At 41.3% G+C, this 13,278-nt stretch overlaps 1 protein-coding gene across 1 annotated transcript in view; it reads left to right on the top strand.

Annotated features, from left to right (window-relative positions):
- Positions 1 to 3,361: 3,361 nt before the first annotated feature.
- Positions 3,362 to 13,278, top strand: part of LOC118410828 (C3 and PZP-like alpha-2-macroglobulin domain-containing protein 8) — a 47,625-nt gene continuing 37,708 nt past the window's right edge. The window contains exons 1-5 of the mRNA XM_035812661.1: positions 3,362 to 3,654; positions 5,498 to 5,658; positions 8,110 to 8,132; positions 10,837 to 10,872; positions 10,998 to 11,142. Coding sequence (XP_035668554.1) covers positions 3,572 to 3,654; positions 5,498 to 5,658; positions 8,110 to 8,132; positions 10,837 to 10,872; positions 10,998 to 11,142 — 448 coding nt within the window. The 5' untranslated portion in view covers positions 3,362 to 3,571. The remainder of the gene's footprint in view (positions 3,655 to 5,497; positions 5,659 to 8,109; positions 8,133 to 10,836; positions 10,873 to 10,997; positions 11,143 to 13,278) is intronic.

Raw genomic sequence — 13,278 nt, 5'->3', positions numbered from 1 at the left:
AACGGGGCCTTGTCACAATTTGGTTTTCGGTCCCAGGCAGAGCGCCTCCTTTCGTTTTTGCTTCAAACAGCACTATGAAATAGATTGGGCAAACGTGTCTTCCGTCTAGCCTGATTGCCGTCCTAATTACAGTTTGCTAGGAGCATACCCCCTTCACCTATCCCCAGCCTCACTAACTAGCGACTAGAGTATATAAACTAACTACGACGACCCGCGCACGTCAATCAGTGGATGAAAAACGTTGTCATATTTTAGGAATTCAAACTGTCATTTCGCTTATACAGTTTCATGATCAGGTATTAGGTTTTATAATGGAACTCTCTACAATATTCAACACGGAAGCAAATATCAGATCCGGTGAATTTGAGGAAGGCGGTCTCCCAACACGTGGGGAATTGACATTAGCTGTGCGGTACCGCTTCCTGGGCGCTTGACCCTAACCAAAGGGGTGTTTCCTATTCTTCAAGCACAGGTTGAGTCGCGGAGACTCAACATCTGCTTGGAGAATAGGTGTTTCCAGTACATACATTTATGGAGGTTACGATGTGATTTTGAGGAAATCCGGCGTTGGACTACACCAAAAGATATTGTCACTTAAGTTAAGGATGGACTCTGAATCGATAACAGACAACGTGCTACGTAGATTCAGAACGAAAAATTATGCTTCACGAATAATTTATGTATAAGAGCGGACTGGCTACGGCGAATTGATATTTCTCGCGAAAAATGCCATGCAGACACCCGTTTCTACCGTTATGAGACAGGGGCATTCAAAGCCAGTCGTTTTTTCAGGGTCGCTCCATGTATTTGTTTTGTTGACAGATTCAGATTCCTCGCTGCAAAGCCAAATTTCCTGAGTGGAAGGAGTACTGAAATTCCACATATGTTTAGACTAAAGATGTGTTCTTACACTAACAAGGCGCATTTACTATAACAAGGTGTGTTTATACTATCCAGCTGTACCCTTGAACAAAGAATGATGTTGTTGCACAAGTAAAAAAGATACATCTTTTCTTGTTTACTATGGGTATCAAAAGCCTAACACTTCACGCATATCTGCGAGTTAGTATGAATTGTCTATTTTACACTCTTTGTATTAGGTAAAGTTCGGGACGAAAAAGGAATTTTTCGGTTGGACAACGATGGTTCAAAGTTAAAACAACTTCCCGCAAACTCCACATGTACCTAAAACAAAAATTGAATATGCAACTCATACACACTTTATATGCGCAAAGGCATAAATGGGCGGGCCATTTTGAAAGTTACCATGAAGAAACCGGCTTAAGGTGAAGAACATCACTAAGACAAATGCTAAGTAGTCTGGTATGTTGTTCCAACAGCTGGGAACATGGCCAGAATGGGCCAAACTAAGGGTTAACTAGAGTTCGGCGACCTCATACCTCCATGATATATTGAGTGTTTTTGTCGATTTTATGCTTGTTGATGATGACTTGTATGTAATGATATTCGTGTTATTTCTACTAGTTGTGTGGATAGTTATCACATGGGCCTATGGTAACATGCAGCAGGTGTGTGGAATCTTTGTGATGTTTATATTATCATGTTATGATAGTACTGGCAACTTGCAAGGTAGAGAGTATGTTTCAGAATCCATAACAAATTACTGCGACACATCAGGATACAAACACATCTTCAACACAAGCAATAAGACACAAAATGTCCATCAACCAATACCCACATATAGGTTACGGGGACAAGTTTATGCCAGATATATCAAAGTACATACCAACACAACATCAGCGTAACGCCACGTGGAGCACGAAACATCTAACAGCATAAACGAAGTATGACACACCAGGTCCCCAAAGGCACAAGTGGATGAATACAAAGTTAATTATCATATTCAAATTGTCCAGGATCGGCAAACAGTTGCTCTAAGGAGTCAACTGTTACAGATGCCCTAACCAGTTGCTATATGACGTCAACTGTTCAGATAGGGTACTACCAAACACATCCACATAATATATATCTAATAAAACCGAGTACATACTAACAAAACTTCAGCGTGACGCAAGGTGGACCACATAACATCTAACGGCACAAAAGAAATATAATACAGCTTGTTCCTAAACGCACAAGTACATAAATACAATTTATTATCACTTTCAAAATTGTCCTGGTTCCCCCCAACAGATGCTCTACGATGTCAACTGTATATCGCAGATATAGGGGTGGTTTCTGATATTATTACATCGATTATAACGACAGATACGGGGCCCATAATCTAATCACTTCCAGCAATCATCACACCCCACCAACACATCAAGTATGAAATCAATCCACCAGCCGTTCTTCAGTCGAGGCTATCGTTTTCCCCCCAACAGTTGTTGTCAACTGATAAAAAAAACATATGTTCATGGCTATCACTGGCGAAACAAATCACCTCATCACCTGCTTGGAGATAAGGTGATTAACAAAGAGGGAAACCACGATGCCTGTTCCAATATATCGCAGATATAGGGGTGATTTCGTATATTATTACATCGATTATATCGACAGATACGAGGCCCAAAATCTAATCACTTCCAGCTATCATCACACTCCACCAACACACTAAGTATGAAACCAATCCACCCAGCCGTTCTTGAGTCGAGGCTATCGTTTCCTCCCAACAGTTGTTGTCAACTGATCCAAAAAAAAACATATGTTCATGGCTATCACTGGCGAAACAAATCACCTCACCACCTGCTTGGAGATAAGGTGATTAACAAAGAGGGAAACCATGATGCCTGTTCCAATATAACGCAAATATAGGGGTGATTTCTGATATTATTACATCAATTATAACGACAGATACGGCTCCCAAAATCTCATCGATTCAAGCTTTCATCACACCCCACCAACACAACAAGTATGAAACCAATCCATCCAGCCGTTCTTGAGTAATCATCTACACAGACAGAGACACATAACAGAAAATATAACCTCCATTCCATGACATTTCATGGAGGTAATAATCCTAGCCCACAAGAGTGTTTAAAGGGTAACCCCTGGAGTTGGCGGTCACGGTCCCCCGGACTGCCGCCCACCGACACACACGTGTGCCGCAAGTACTCCTGCCTCCCCCGCCCCGGGGCACGCTGGGAAGGCACTTAACTCTCCGTAATGAATCACATATAAATCTGATCAGAAGAACCGCATGGGTCAATCCATTGACTTTCCTAAGGGGAGACGTTTAGTATTTGTCCGTAAAATCATAGTTTAGATATCAAGTCTCTTAAACGTTTGACATATTAGTCAGTCGGGATGAATATCTGTTAGTTCGTGATGAAGTTAACAAAACAGGGGTGTCTATTATTGCAGATGCAATAAAAATGTGGAACACTCCACCATTCTAAGAGGGGAGTCCAACTTGCGATCACCTTACCAGTTGGTTGGTGTCTTCTGTCTTTCTTAACACGGACTTAAAGCTCACAAGCGCCTGTCCCAACAATCTCGACTATCCGTGACGTAACGTTGACGTCATTTCCCGTCCTTGGAGTTCTCCGAGAGGATTGTGGTGAGTCGGGATTTCAGTGGAGGGAAGCAAGCGTGTTGGCTGTGGACGGGCATGGCTCCGAACGGACTGACCTTGCCTCTGGGGCTGCCATGGCTCCTTCTCGCCACGCTTCTGGGCTCGGCCGCGGCCAGCAGGTGGGAGCATTTGGTCCTTATTTAGCGGCTTTCCACATTTCCTAGTTCGGAACTTAACGAGCTTTCAAGAATGTGCAGCGTTTTTCTTTCCAAAGTGGGAAAGGAGAGGGGGAAGTCGCCGGGGGAAGGGACAGATTTATTTGCCATGTAGCTAATCTGACTGGATGATAACAGTGGGTAATCAGCATTCAGCAAACATCAGGTTGAACATTTGACACTTGCACCGTGCGAACTGACTATGACATTTGGACCGAGGGTGCTTTATTTAGATTATGCTCTTACGAATGATGTAACTGCTACAACTATAAGTTTACTTATTTTTCTCCAAGGCTCAAATGAACTATTTCTTATCTGTCAGCAAACAGTCGAAGGTGTAAACCCGGCTGATTAATAAATGACTATGTCTGGAGGAGTGTCTTAAACAAGTCTTGTTTTTGTCGTGTGAGCAGAGAACATGGTAGAAAAACAAGTTGCTCTAAGCTATAAGCGCAGTTGTGTAATCTTGGCTTGCATAATGTTTGTCCCCCAAAGCCTCGATAATCTTGTAACCACACACAACCATCCCTTGTAAAAACCCTGCCTATTTTGACATTTTATGCGGTGTGGGGATCTTTGGAATCCGAGGCCAGGGGTCACGTTTAACTCGCGGTGCTGCTGACAAAGACTTTTTAGAGCTGTGTGAAAGAAAGTTGTCGTAAACAGGAGCGACTTTTGATTCCACGTTGTGACCGGAGTTTCCACCAATAACAACAACAAAGGCAGCTGATCCGGAAAGAACTGAATGCGTTGAAATATAGGAAGGGCCGCTATGCACATCGCATAATAGGTCACGAGTTTTGACAGAAGTGGTTACGGAAATCTCTTTTTATTTCCTAATGCATGAGTGCTTGAATACATGATGAAAAAATGAGTCTGGTGTGTTAGTTTCTAAACGATTCAAATGTACGCTTTCTTATTTGTGTCGCGTTTATGAGGGGTGACGGTGATACAGTAAGGTGTCGGTCAGCTATATGATTAGGCCCCTTCGTGTCTATTTACATCTAGATAGCAACATTTCACGTGCCAACACATTTACAAGACCTTGTTTTATTTTGAAAAGTTACGAAAGGTATAGACAAATGCTTGTCTCTTTTTAACAATTCAAGCATTTTCAACCTCAATAGACCCAGAATAGAATAAGTACGATGCCACATTGTGTAAGATATATTACTCTAAACCTATGAAACTACACTGTTGATAATTGTGCATTTTCTGAATGAAAACATTTAGCTCTGTGAAAGAACAACAGAAATATCCTTGACATTGGCGCACACCCGGCAGCCTTGTCCTTCACGAGTTGTTCTTGACCGTGACCTTGGTGTGACCACACGCCAGGAAGGCACGGTCCCCGTCTGACATTCTTTCTCATGTACGTCACCCACTTCCGCAAATATGCAGTTAGATATTCTATTTTATTTTGTAGAAGAGAAATGGTTCAGATGTATGACGTTGTATACGCCAAAAAATTACTTTGGCTAGGCCTCTTCATAGCTTACGAGGCAACAATCGATTCAATACAGATAGATTCTTAAGAATGTTATTTCATGATTACTATAGGAAGAGAGACAAGATAGAAATTGCATTTCAAACTCAGTTCATTAGACGTAAGGTGGAGTCTTCCTTTAAAAACGTCACCGAGATAGCTTGTCAGGACCGGACCAACACTTGTGAAATAATGTCAAGATTGAAAAAACTGTAGTAAGGTATCAAAGCATTTTAGATATCAAATTGAAAATAATTTCATTCATTCATTCATTCATTCATTCATTCATTCATTCGTTCATTCACCCGTTCCTTCCATCAGCCGTGAGGCGGGTTACATGGCGGTCGCCCCCATGGTGTTCAGACCTGGTGTAGAGGAAGTCATCAGCATCACGATGTTTAACGTCACCAGTCCTGTCCATGTGGAGGCCACTGTGCACATCAACAGGGCCAGTGTGGCTTCTGCCGCGGAAACAATCACAGGTCGGTCGACAACTACTTTAGTTATTGTTATTCGTTATGTAGTAAGCCAACTCTTTACAGCCAAGAGCTGAGTTGCAAAGGTCTGGAGTGGCTAAAATTTGGCTAACTTGGAGGTCTCAATTAGACTATTGCCCCTGGTGTACGTATAGTTATAGGATTGTAAATTCTTTAATCACTCACGCCAACAAGAAATTATTGTCTTTTCGATAAGTGTGTTTGGTTCTTAAACTTGCCCAAAAGGGATTCTTCCGTGTCATTTAATAGCATTGTCGTTTACTTGACTTTACTTTGGCCCAGTACATAAAAAGATATAAGATTGCAAAAGTTTCAACGATCTCATTTTCGAAAAATGATCTCGCCTTCTTCAGAATGTTCTCGCTTCTTCAGAATGAATGATCCGCTGTTTTTGTCACGTGACAACAATAAATAAATAAGCAATCGCCCCCTAGCTTATTCCTTTACTTACCCCTGCCCTTGTTGGTTAAATGTTGTCGGGCATACGTATGTGCATTTAACTGTAACTCCTTATCGAAACCGTATGTTTACCGGTTAACGTTTTGCGAAACAAACAAAAACATACTACGCAGTAAAACCCTAAGAGTGATACAAAGGATGCTCCACCTGCGCCAATAAAGATAACGTAGTTTACCCGTAACTCCAGATCACTGAAACACCGACAAAGATAATTGGGGGAGTAAATAGACACTTCGGATGTCAAAGCCCTTCGGCACACCGGTTCAGTGTATAAAATCTGTTACTCGGTAAACTTTCTGTGGCTATTTCAGCACTTGATACAATTCAGACGGGACAAATAAGCCGGTATTCTCACACTGATGCCGTAAAATACAGCATGCTCTCTCCGTTGTAACGTTATTGATTGCTAAAGGTGGTATCTCACTGAAGCTTAGCTTCGGCTTTACAGTGTCGCTATGGTCGTGCTTTACAGTGTTTCTATGGTCGTGCTTTACAGTGTTTCTGTGGTCATGCTTTACAGTGTCGCTATGGTCTTGCGATTTGACAGAGCGCTCAACAAATTTCAGCGATAAAATGATTAATCTTTTTCCCTCTGTGTGTTTTACTGTCATTTTAGTCATACTTGTACGTTCTTCATTACACCTCGTTTAAAAGGCATGGTAACACAAATTCAAATCTTGAACGAAGCGACGCCATCAACGTACAGCAGCTTTGATGAGATAATGTACCCCCTTAAGGCGCCCTCTTCATTAGATATTTGCCGTTAAGCGACCACAATTGAGCTTTTATAACCAATGACTAAGGACTGAGCATGGCCCACAAAATAGAGACCAATGATCTAGTCTTCCAAAGTCAGAGAGAAGTTGCGAAATGATCGGCGACAGAAATGACGAATTCAATTGTTTGCAATACCAAGTTCAGCGTGCTCAGTCATTTCAAGGACGTTATATGAGACGTCCTTGGTCATTTGTTTAATTTTGCTGACCACTTAGATTACCTAATGAATGTCATGATGTTTTTTTTGCACGCCCGCATCAGTTTTGGGGTGTCCTGACGATGTCATCCACATAATCAAATCAGTATGGCTCTACCTTATGTACATACCCGTTTTGTTTACAGTAATTACAAGCGGTGTAAAATGCACAAAACACACTTTTTCGTTAATACAATCGGCTACTATACTGTATACAAGAGTCTGGTTGCCGCCTTATACGTTTGTCACACTCGCACCGGTGCCCGAAGGGGGTGCAGCCCCGGCTGGTCCTCAAAGCCACAAATCTGTCCCAGTAGACTGCCGGATACCACGGGGTATAAACCTCTCGGTACCGATGTGCTACTGGGTAGGTCGTCTATTTCTTACCGCATTCCTGTCTGTTTTTAACTCCGACTTAAAATCCCCAAAATACAGGGTGTCCCACAGGGCCGAAGCTTGGAAATTCCTAATCTCCAAGGAGATCCTACAATGGCATAAGATAGTACCAAACTGGCCAAAGACTGTAGTCAGCCAAAAGGTGTCCATTTTCCATTTTCCCCGGTAGCGAAACACACTCCTAAGCCGGCTTCAGTCCTCTGCCAGCTTTTGATACTATCTTATGCTACCGTAGGATCTGCTTGGAGATTAGGAAATTCCCTGACTTGTGATATATTGGAGTAATCTTTATATGGTCTCAGTTATGACAGATATTGCGTTACTTTCGAACATGAAGACGACGATAGTACAAATGAACAATAAGGGAAGATGGCAGCCATTTTCCTTTTAAAAAACATTTATCAAATAAACATGTACGTTGGAGTAACGAACCTTTGAAGAAATATTAGATTACAATGAACTATAGAACTGAAGTTAGATATATGTACATCAATTGCTGTAAATATTGTGCATTTTGCGTTATCAATAGACAGACGTCCTACAAGTAAGTTTGGTTCAGCTGTGTTTGCGTCAACTCACGATTGTTTTGTTCTTTTCTTCTTGTACAGGAAAAGGAAGTTTACGTCTCAAGGTAGGACAAAGACTCTCTTCTTACAAAACATATAATTAAGACAGTTCAATTATCAGATTTCAGGAGATGTGTTTAGATGTGAAGTGTGAAGCTCTGTGGCAACATTCTGTGATGTTTTCTATTTATTTATTTTTCTTATATCAAAGCAACGTTCACCCTCCCTGTAAACTTCTTCAGTGGAATAGTCTAAGGTCAAGTCCGGTGTCTCGCTGAGTCAGCTCTTTGTTTTACCACCTGCTGTCAAAATCATTACATCTGTGCATATAATACTGTTTCAATCTCTCATTTTTATATAAGTGGCACTGAAGCATTGAACTTATTTTTTTTAGATTTTCATATTCTTAAAGAACCCTCAAAATTGTCGGGTAGTTGATAAATACTGATTGCGTAATCCTCTGTGCTATTTCGAGCGCACTTTGTCAATTTTTAACTGGAGTAGTACCACGATTACCGACCTGTAGCGGTGATAGTTTTGTCCCTAAGAGCGTTGTTTTGACACTTTGTGGTTCCAAGGTTCGATCCTGTCAACCCTACCGACAGGGGCCAAACCACAGTTAACCGAGGGTCACGCCAAATCAGGTGATGGAAGGTCAACCACCTGTACCCAGGCAACCTCGTACCCGGGGCAACCTCGTACCCAGGACATTTTGCTGTACATTTTCTGCATAGGGAAACAATCTAGATCCTCGAAAGATCTGACAGACTTTCTGACACAAAGTTATATTAGGAAACCATCATCTTCCTATACAAGTAGACGTCGTGTAGGGCAACGTTACGGTGTTTGTCTAAAAGCCCATTTTATAACGGGGAGCAGTACAAACAAACAAACAAATAGGGATGGAACACTGTACATGATACAATCCGTAGCGGTAAAAACATTACGATATTGCCACAGAAGGGCAGTCTTTTCATTCCTTTACCACGGCGTTTGCTCAATTATTTAGTTAGGTCTTTCTCCGGTGGGCATGACTTCAGCTGTATTGCTCAGGGGCTATAGAAACAGAGATGGGCACTGCCCTATACACTGAGTGGTGTTGGAAGGGTTTTCAATATAACTTAAAACTCATCACTACTTCAGCAACCAAAACGTCAACCTGGTCACTTTAAAACTGTTAGTGTCGTATATGATAAATTTAGGAATGAATTGTGTGTTTTCAAGGGCTAGAATTAACAATATATAGATGTTGGTAGCAAATTGATGATTGAAAATACATATCATTGAAAAGGCTAACTGCTAATACGTATAATATGGAAACAGTACGGTGATATCAATAGGTGATTCATCCACTATAATGGAAGATAATAATAAAGTGAAATGCGTCCTCTCTGGAGGCAGTGGAAGACAAATCTATCCCACTTCTTCATGTAGGTTGCTTGATTTTAACGGTAGAATTGTTCTCTCTTCGTCGGTAACGGTAGGGCAGTAAGAATCTGTTTTTGACGCTTCAATAAATACATGAAATGAAGAAATAAAGATGAAATGACTCAGTGAGATGAAATCAATTTGATAGTCTGAAAGTGTAGAACTAGAAGTCGTCTAATCCGACAAACAGGAAACCTGTTCTTAAACACAGATAACGTCAAGTACAGCCCGGCGGAAACATGTTCTCGTGGTTTCCAGACTTGTGTTTGGACTAAACCGTGATACGGGTGACTACAGGCCAGCTGTGGACAATCCACAGATACAGATCCGTGTGCGGGTAGGCTGGAGTGGGCTCGGCGGTGTTGTGAGAGAGACACAGCCGCCACTTGTTGGATTACACACTGATAAACCGGGGGAGGGCTGACTGGGCATGCGTGTTACTTGGGCAATGTAGAGTGAGGGAATACTATCACAATTTGTAACTTAGAACTTATAAGAATCAAAAAGCAGTAATTAAACGCCACTTCATCCCTTTAAGATCCTTCATCCCTTTAAAAAATATCCGACTCTTCTAATGAATATACCAGTTCAACTGTATGGAAATCCCCACCATCACCACCACAACATATCAACATTTCACGCTTTCCGACATTCTTAAACATGATGCAAAATCAATTGTTTGTTTGCCGTTTCCACAAAATGACATTTAAAATTCTGTGGCACCGAGTTGACCAATGCAACAGTGTTGTGGGAGGGTCTAAGGTCTAAGGTAGGGTGGCATTGGACCTATGTCAATGTTGATACGATTTAAAGTTAAACCCATGTATTATGAGAAAATCTTGGTAAACATTGAACTTCAAAGTCTCTCCCAGACCATGATATTTGTAATGCTTCAGGTCATTGCTGCCACACGGACTTGACCTTTATTTACTAAGCCTGTTCACCTTTCATTGGCTGTAAACAGGTGAACTAACTAGCCTGTGCTAGATCTTGACATGATCTTATTCGCCAAGTATACGTGGATGAGCCGGAATAAACATGGGAAAGGTCAGCCTATTTTTGTAGCTTTGTCAGAGACAGGGGGACTATACATGTATAGCTTGAAACCAATTAGAGGAAAATGATCACGTGTACACGCAAAGGTACACCTGAAACTGCTATGTAACATAACGTCAGGATTATCATCTCTCTTTTGTTACATCGGCCTTTTTCTTAAGTCACCTGCCCATGCAGCCATGCTTTGAAAGGTCGGACATATCTAATAATTTTGCATGTTCCTAAATCTCAACGTTAATCACACTCGTGATGCCTTACGTTTTCTACTTTATCTATTCTTTGTAGGTACCCCATGACGCAAAAGGCAAGGCTACATTAAAGGTAGGTCAGTATTTATTGAAACATGATTAGCTTATTATTCCAATATCGATATTGAGCGAGTATATAAATTTTTAGAAGATAAGTCTGGTTTATAGTGAGTTCAGTATCGCTGTTTGTTTTCTTAGGTGTGTGGAAACTGCGCTCAAGCTGCCAGGGTCGGGGAAAAGGAAGTTTTCTTCTTCCACAACTCCACGTCGGTTATTATCGAGGAGAGGGGGTCGGCTGTCTTCATACAAACGGACAAACCCGTATACAAACCCGGGCAAACAGGTGAGCAGTTTAGGGCATCTTACTGTCATGACTATGCCACAATTATCCTCTTAAGTGTTGATTCATTCCTCGATTAATCGATATTTTACACCACAGTCGTCCCTTTAATAGTAAGACACCTGGATCCGAATGTTTCCAATAATGAAGTAGGTGGATGACATTAACGAATGGTACTCTTTGCTATAGAATATTCGAGCGGCGAAAAATAACGCTATCAGCAAGAATCATGAGAGCGCTGGCATTTTCACGGGGCATCACAGGGACGCTGATATGAAGGTGGACACGACTATTTGCATTTCAGTGAATATTCGGTCAAGTACTTTGGCCATTATGAGAAATAATCAGATCCTCTCAAACCAAGTGTTAAAATCCTGGAGAAGAAAATACCAGTACAATATTGGATAAAATGTGCTACAAAAACATTTGAGCTTCGATCCACTAAAATCAGATACTTCAACTTTCGACTTGTTTCAAGTGTAAGGTCATTCCGCACTCCTAGATAGATGTCTTCGCGAAGTAGCATCTAATGAACAACATACTTACATGGTAGATTTAGATACGCAGCAACGAGATATTGGAAAGACAATATAATTGTCATGTACGCTTGATACGCCAAGAGCTTTTGATGTCTGTGGCTTTCTAGCGCCACGTGCCACACATGTTTTCATTTCGTGGCATTTCCTCTACATAACGCCAAATTTCCTAACGCTGCTCCATTAGGATATGCAAGGAATCTAAAGTAGTAGAGAATGAAAAAAAATTGGAAGGAGTTATTGGGTCCGCATGCCAGGACATCGACTCGACTTGACGACTACTGAACGAAGACGCTTGACACACATACATAAGAGGGACACTACGGGACATTCATGGCTTTTTATACATTTTTTGAATGTCTAGATCTGAACCACGCCACTCAAGTATCTGACTATCGTTCGTTCACTGGGCAGTCCCGCATATCAAGTTCAGTATGTCCGGAATCTCTGGTAACTCGAAAGTGGGTGGATGGATGGAGGTGAACATTCCAAGGATTCCTGACACTTAACGAGTCTTGGGTATCACGCATCGTTCATGTTTTTGGCTTCAAACTTTCTTCCACAAAATGGCAACAATATAGCACACCCATTTTCTTAGCTTGTTTATCCTTACACATGCACCGTAACGGTTGTTAGTTAGTCTTTAAGCTCATGGTAAGTGATGTGTCGTTTCCGTTTAGCAATCATGAGTCAGACATCTCAACTGCCTCACACACAGTCAAACAAAACGTTTTACAGTTGTTTACAAACATGCCCGGTGAACTGTCCGGACTTGTCATGATCACTGAAAAACAAGTTAAGAAGGAATCTTTAGTTCCTGCTACGCGACCAATGAAATAAACAGATAGAAAACAGACTATTGATTGATGATGCGGAGTGTTTACGACAAACAAGTACTTGTAACACTTTCTAAGTGACAATAAATGATTCTGTTTCCATGAGTGAGACGTTACGGTCAGCTCAAGACTGACATACCTGTGTCAGATTTTCAATTGTACTTTGTACATGAAACGTTATGTCAGGGTAAATGTTGAAATCCGGCAGAATCATCGATTTCACCAATAGGATGCTAGGAATGTATGTGTTGGGATGGTCTCCCATTTACCCCGAAGTTTCAAGTCAATCCAATCGACTCTAATAAGTGACATAATTAGAAATCAAAAAGTTCTGACTTTGTTTAAGGCAAATATCCGTAAATTTACAGACTCCAATTGGGATTTCTCGCGGCACTGCGATTATACCGGATTGCAGTCTCTACTATGACATGTACTGTGCTTTGTACAGCACAATGTGCACTTGTTTTTCACAAATATGCCACCTTCTAAATTTTAGGTCAATATAAAATTTGACTAAATTATATATTTGGGGGAGTCAAGATAGAAATTTGACTCAAATCTCTCCATGTAAGTCATGCATATTTTTGTGTCGGTAGCTTGTTTCTGATGCTCAACTGGTCAAGTTTAGATAAGACGGCAAGTCACGCCACTGAGTCAGAAATCTCAAGTTCCTACCACTGCCCGGACGTTTACAACGTACTTCTGTTGTTGATAAACACGCCTGCGCAAATATCCCGCCGTTTCTTTTATCTCAGGGGTGGTGGGAA

The sequence above is a fragment of the Branchiostoma floridae genome, chromosome 3, assembly GCF_000003815.2.
Source record: "Branchiostoma floridae strain S238N-H82 chromosome 3, Bfl_VNyyK, whole genome shotgun sequence".
Classification (NCBI taxonomy): domain Eukaryota; kingdom Metazoa; phylum Chordata; class Leptocardii; order Amphioxiformes; family Branchiostomatidae; genus Branchiostoma; species Branchiostoma floridae.
Note: the sequence above shows the minus strand (reverse complement) of the source record. Positions and strands in the feature narration are given on the sequence as shown.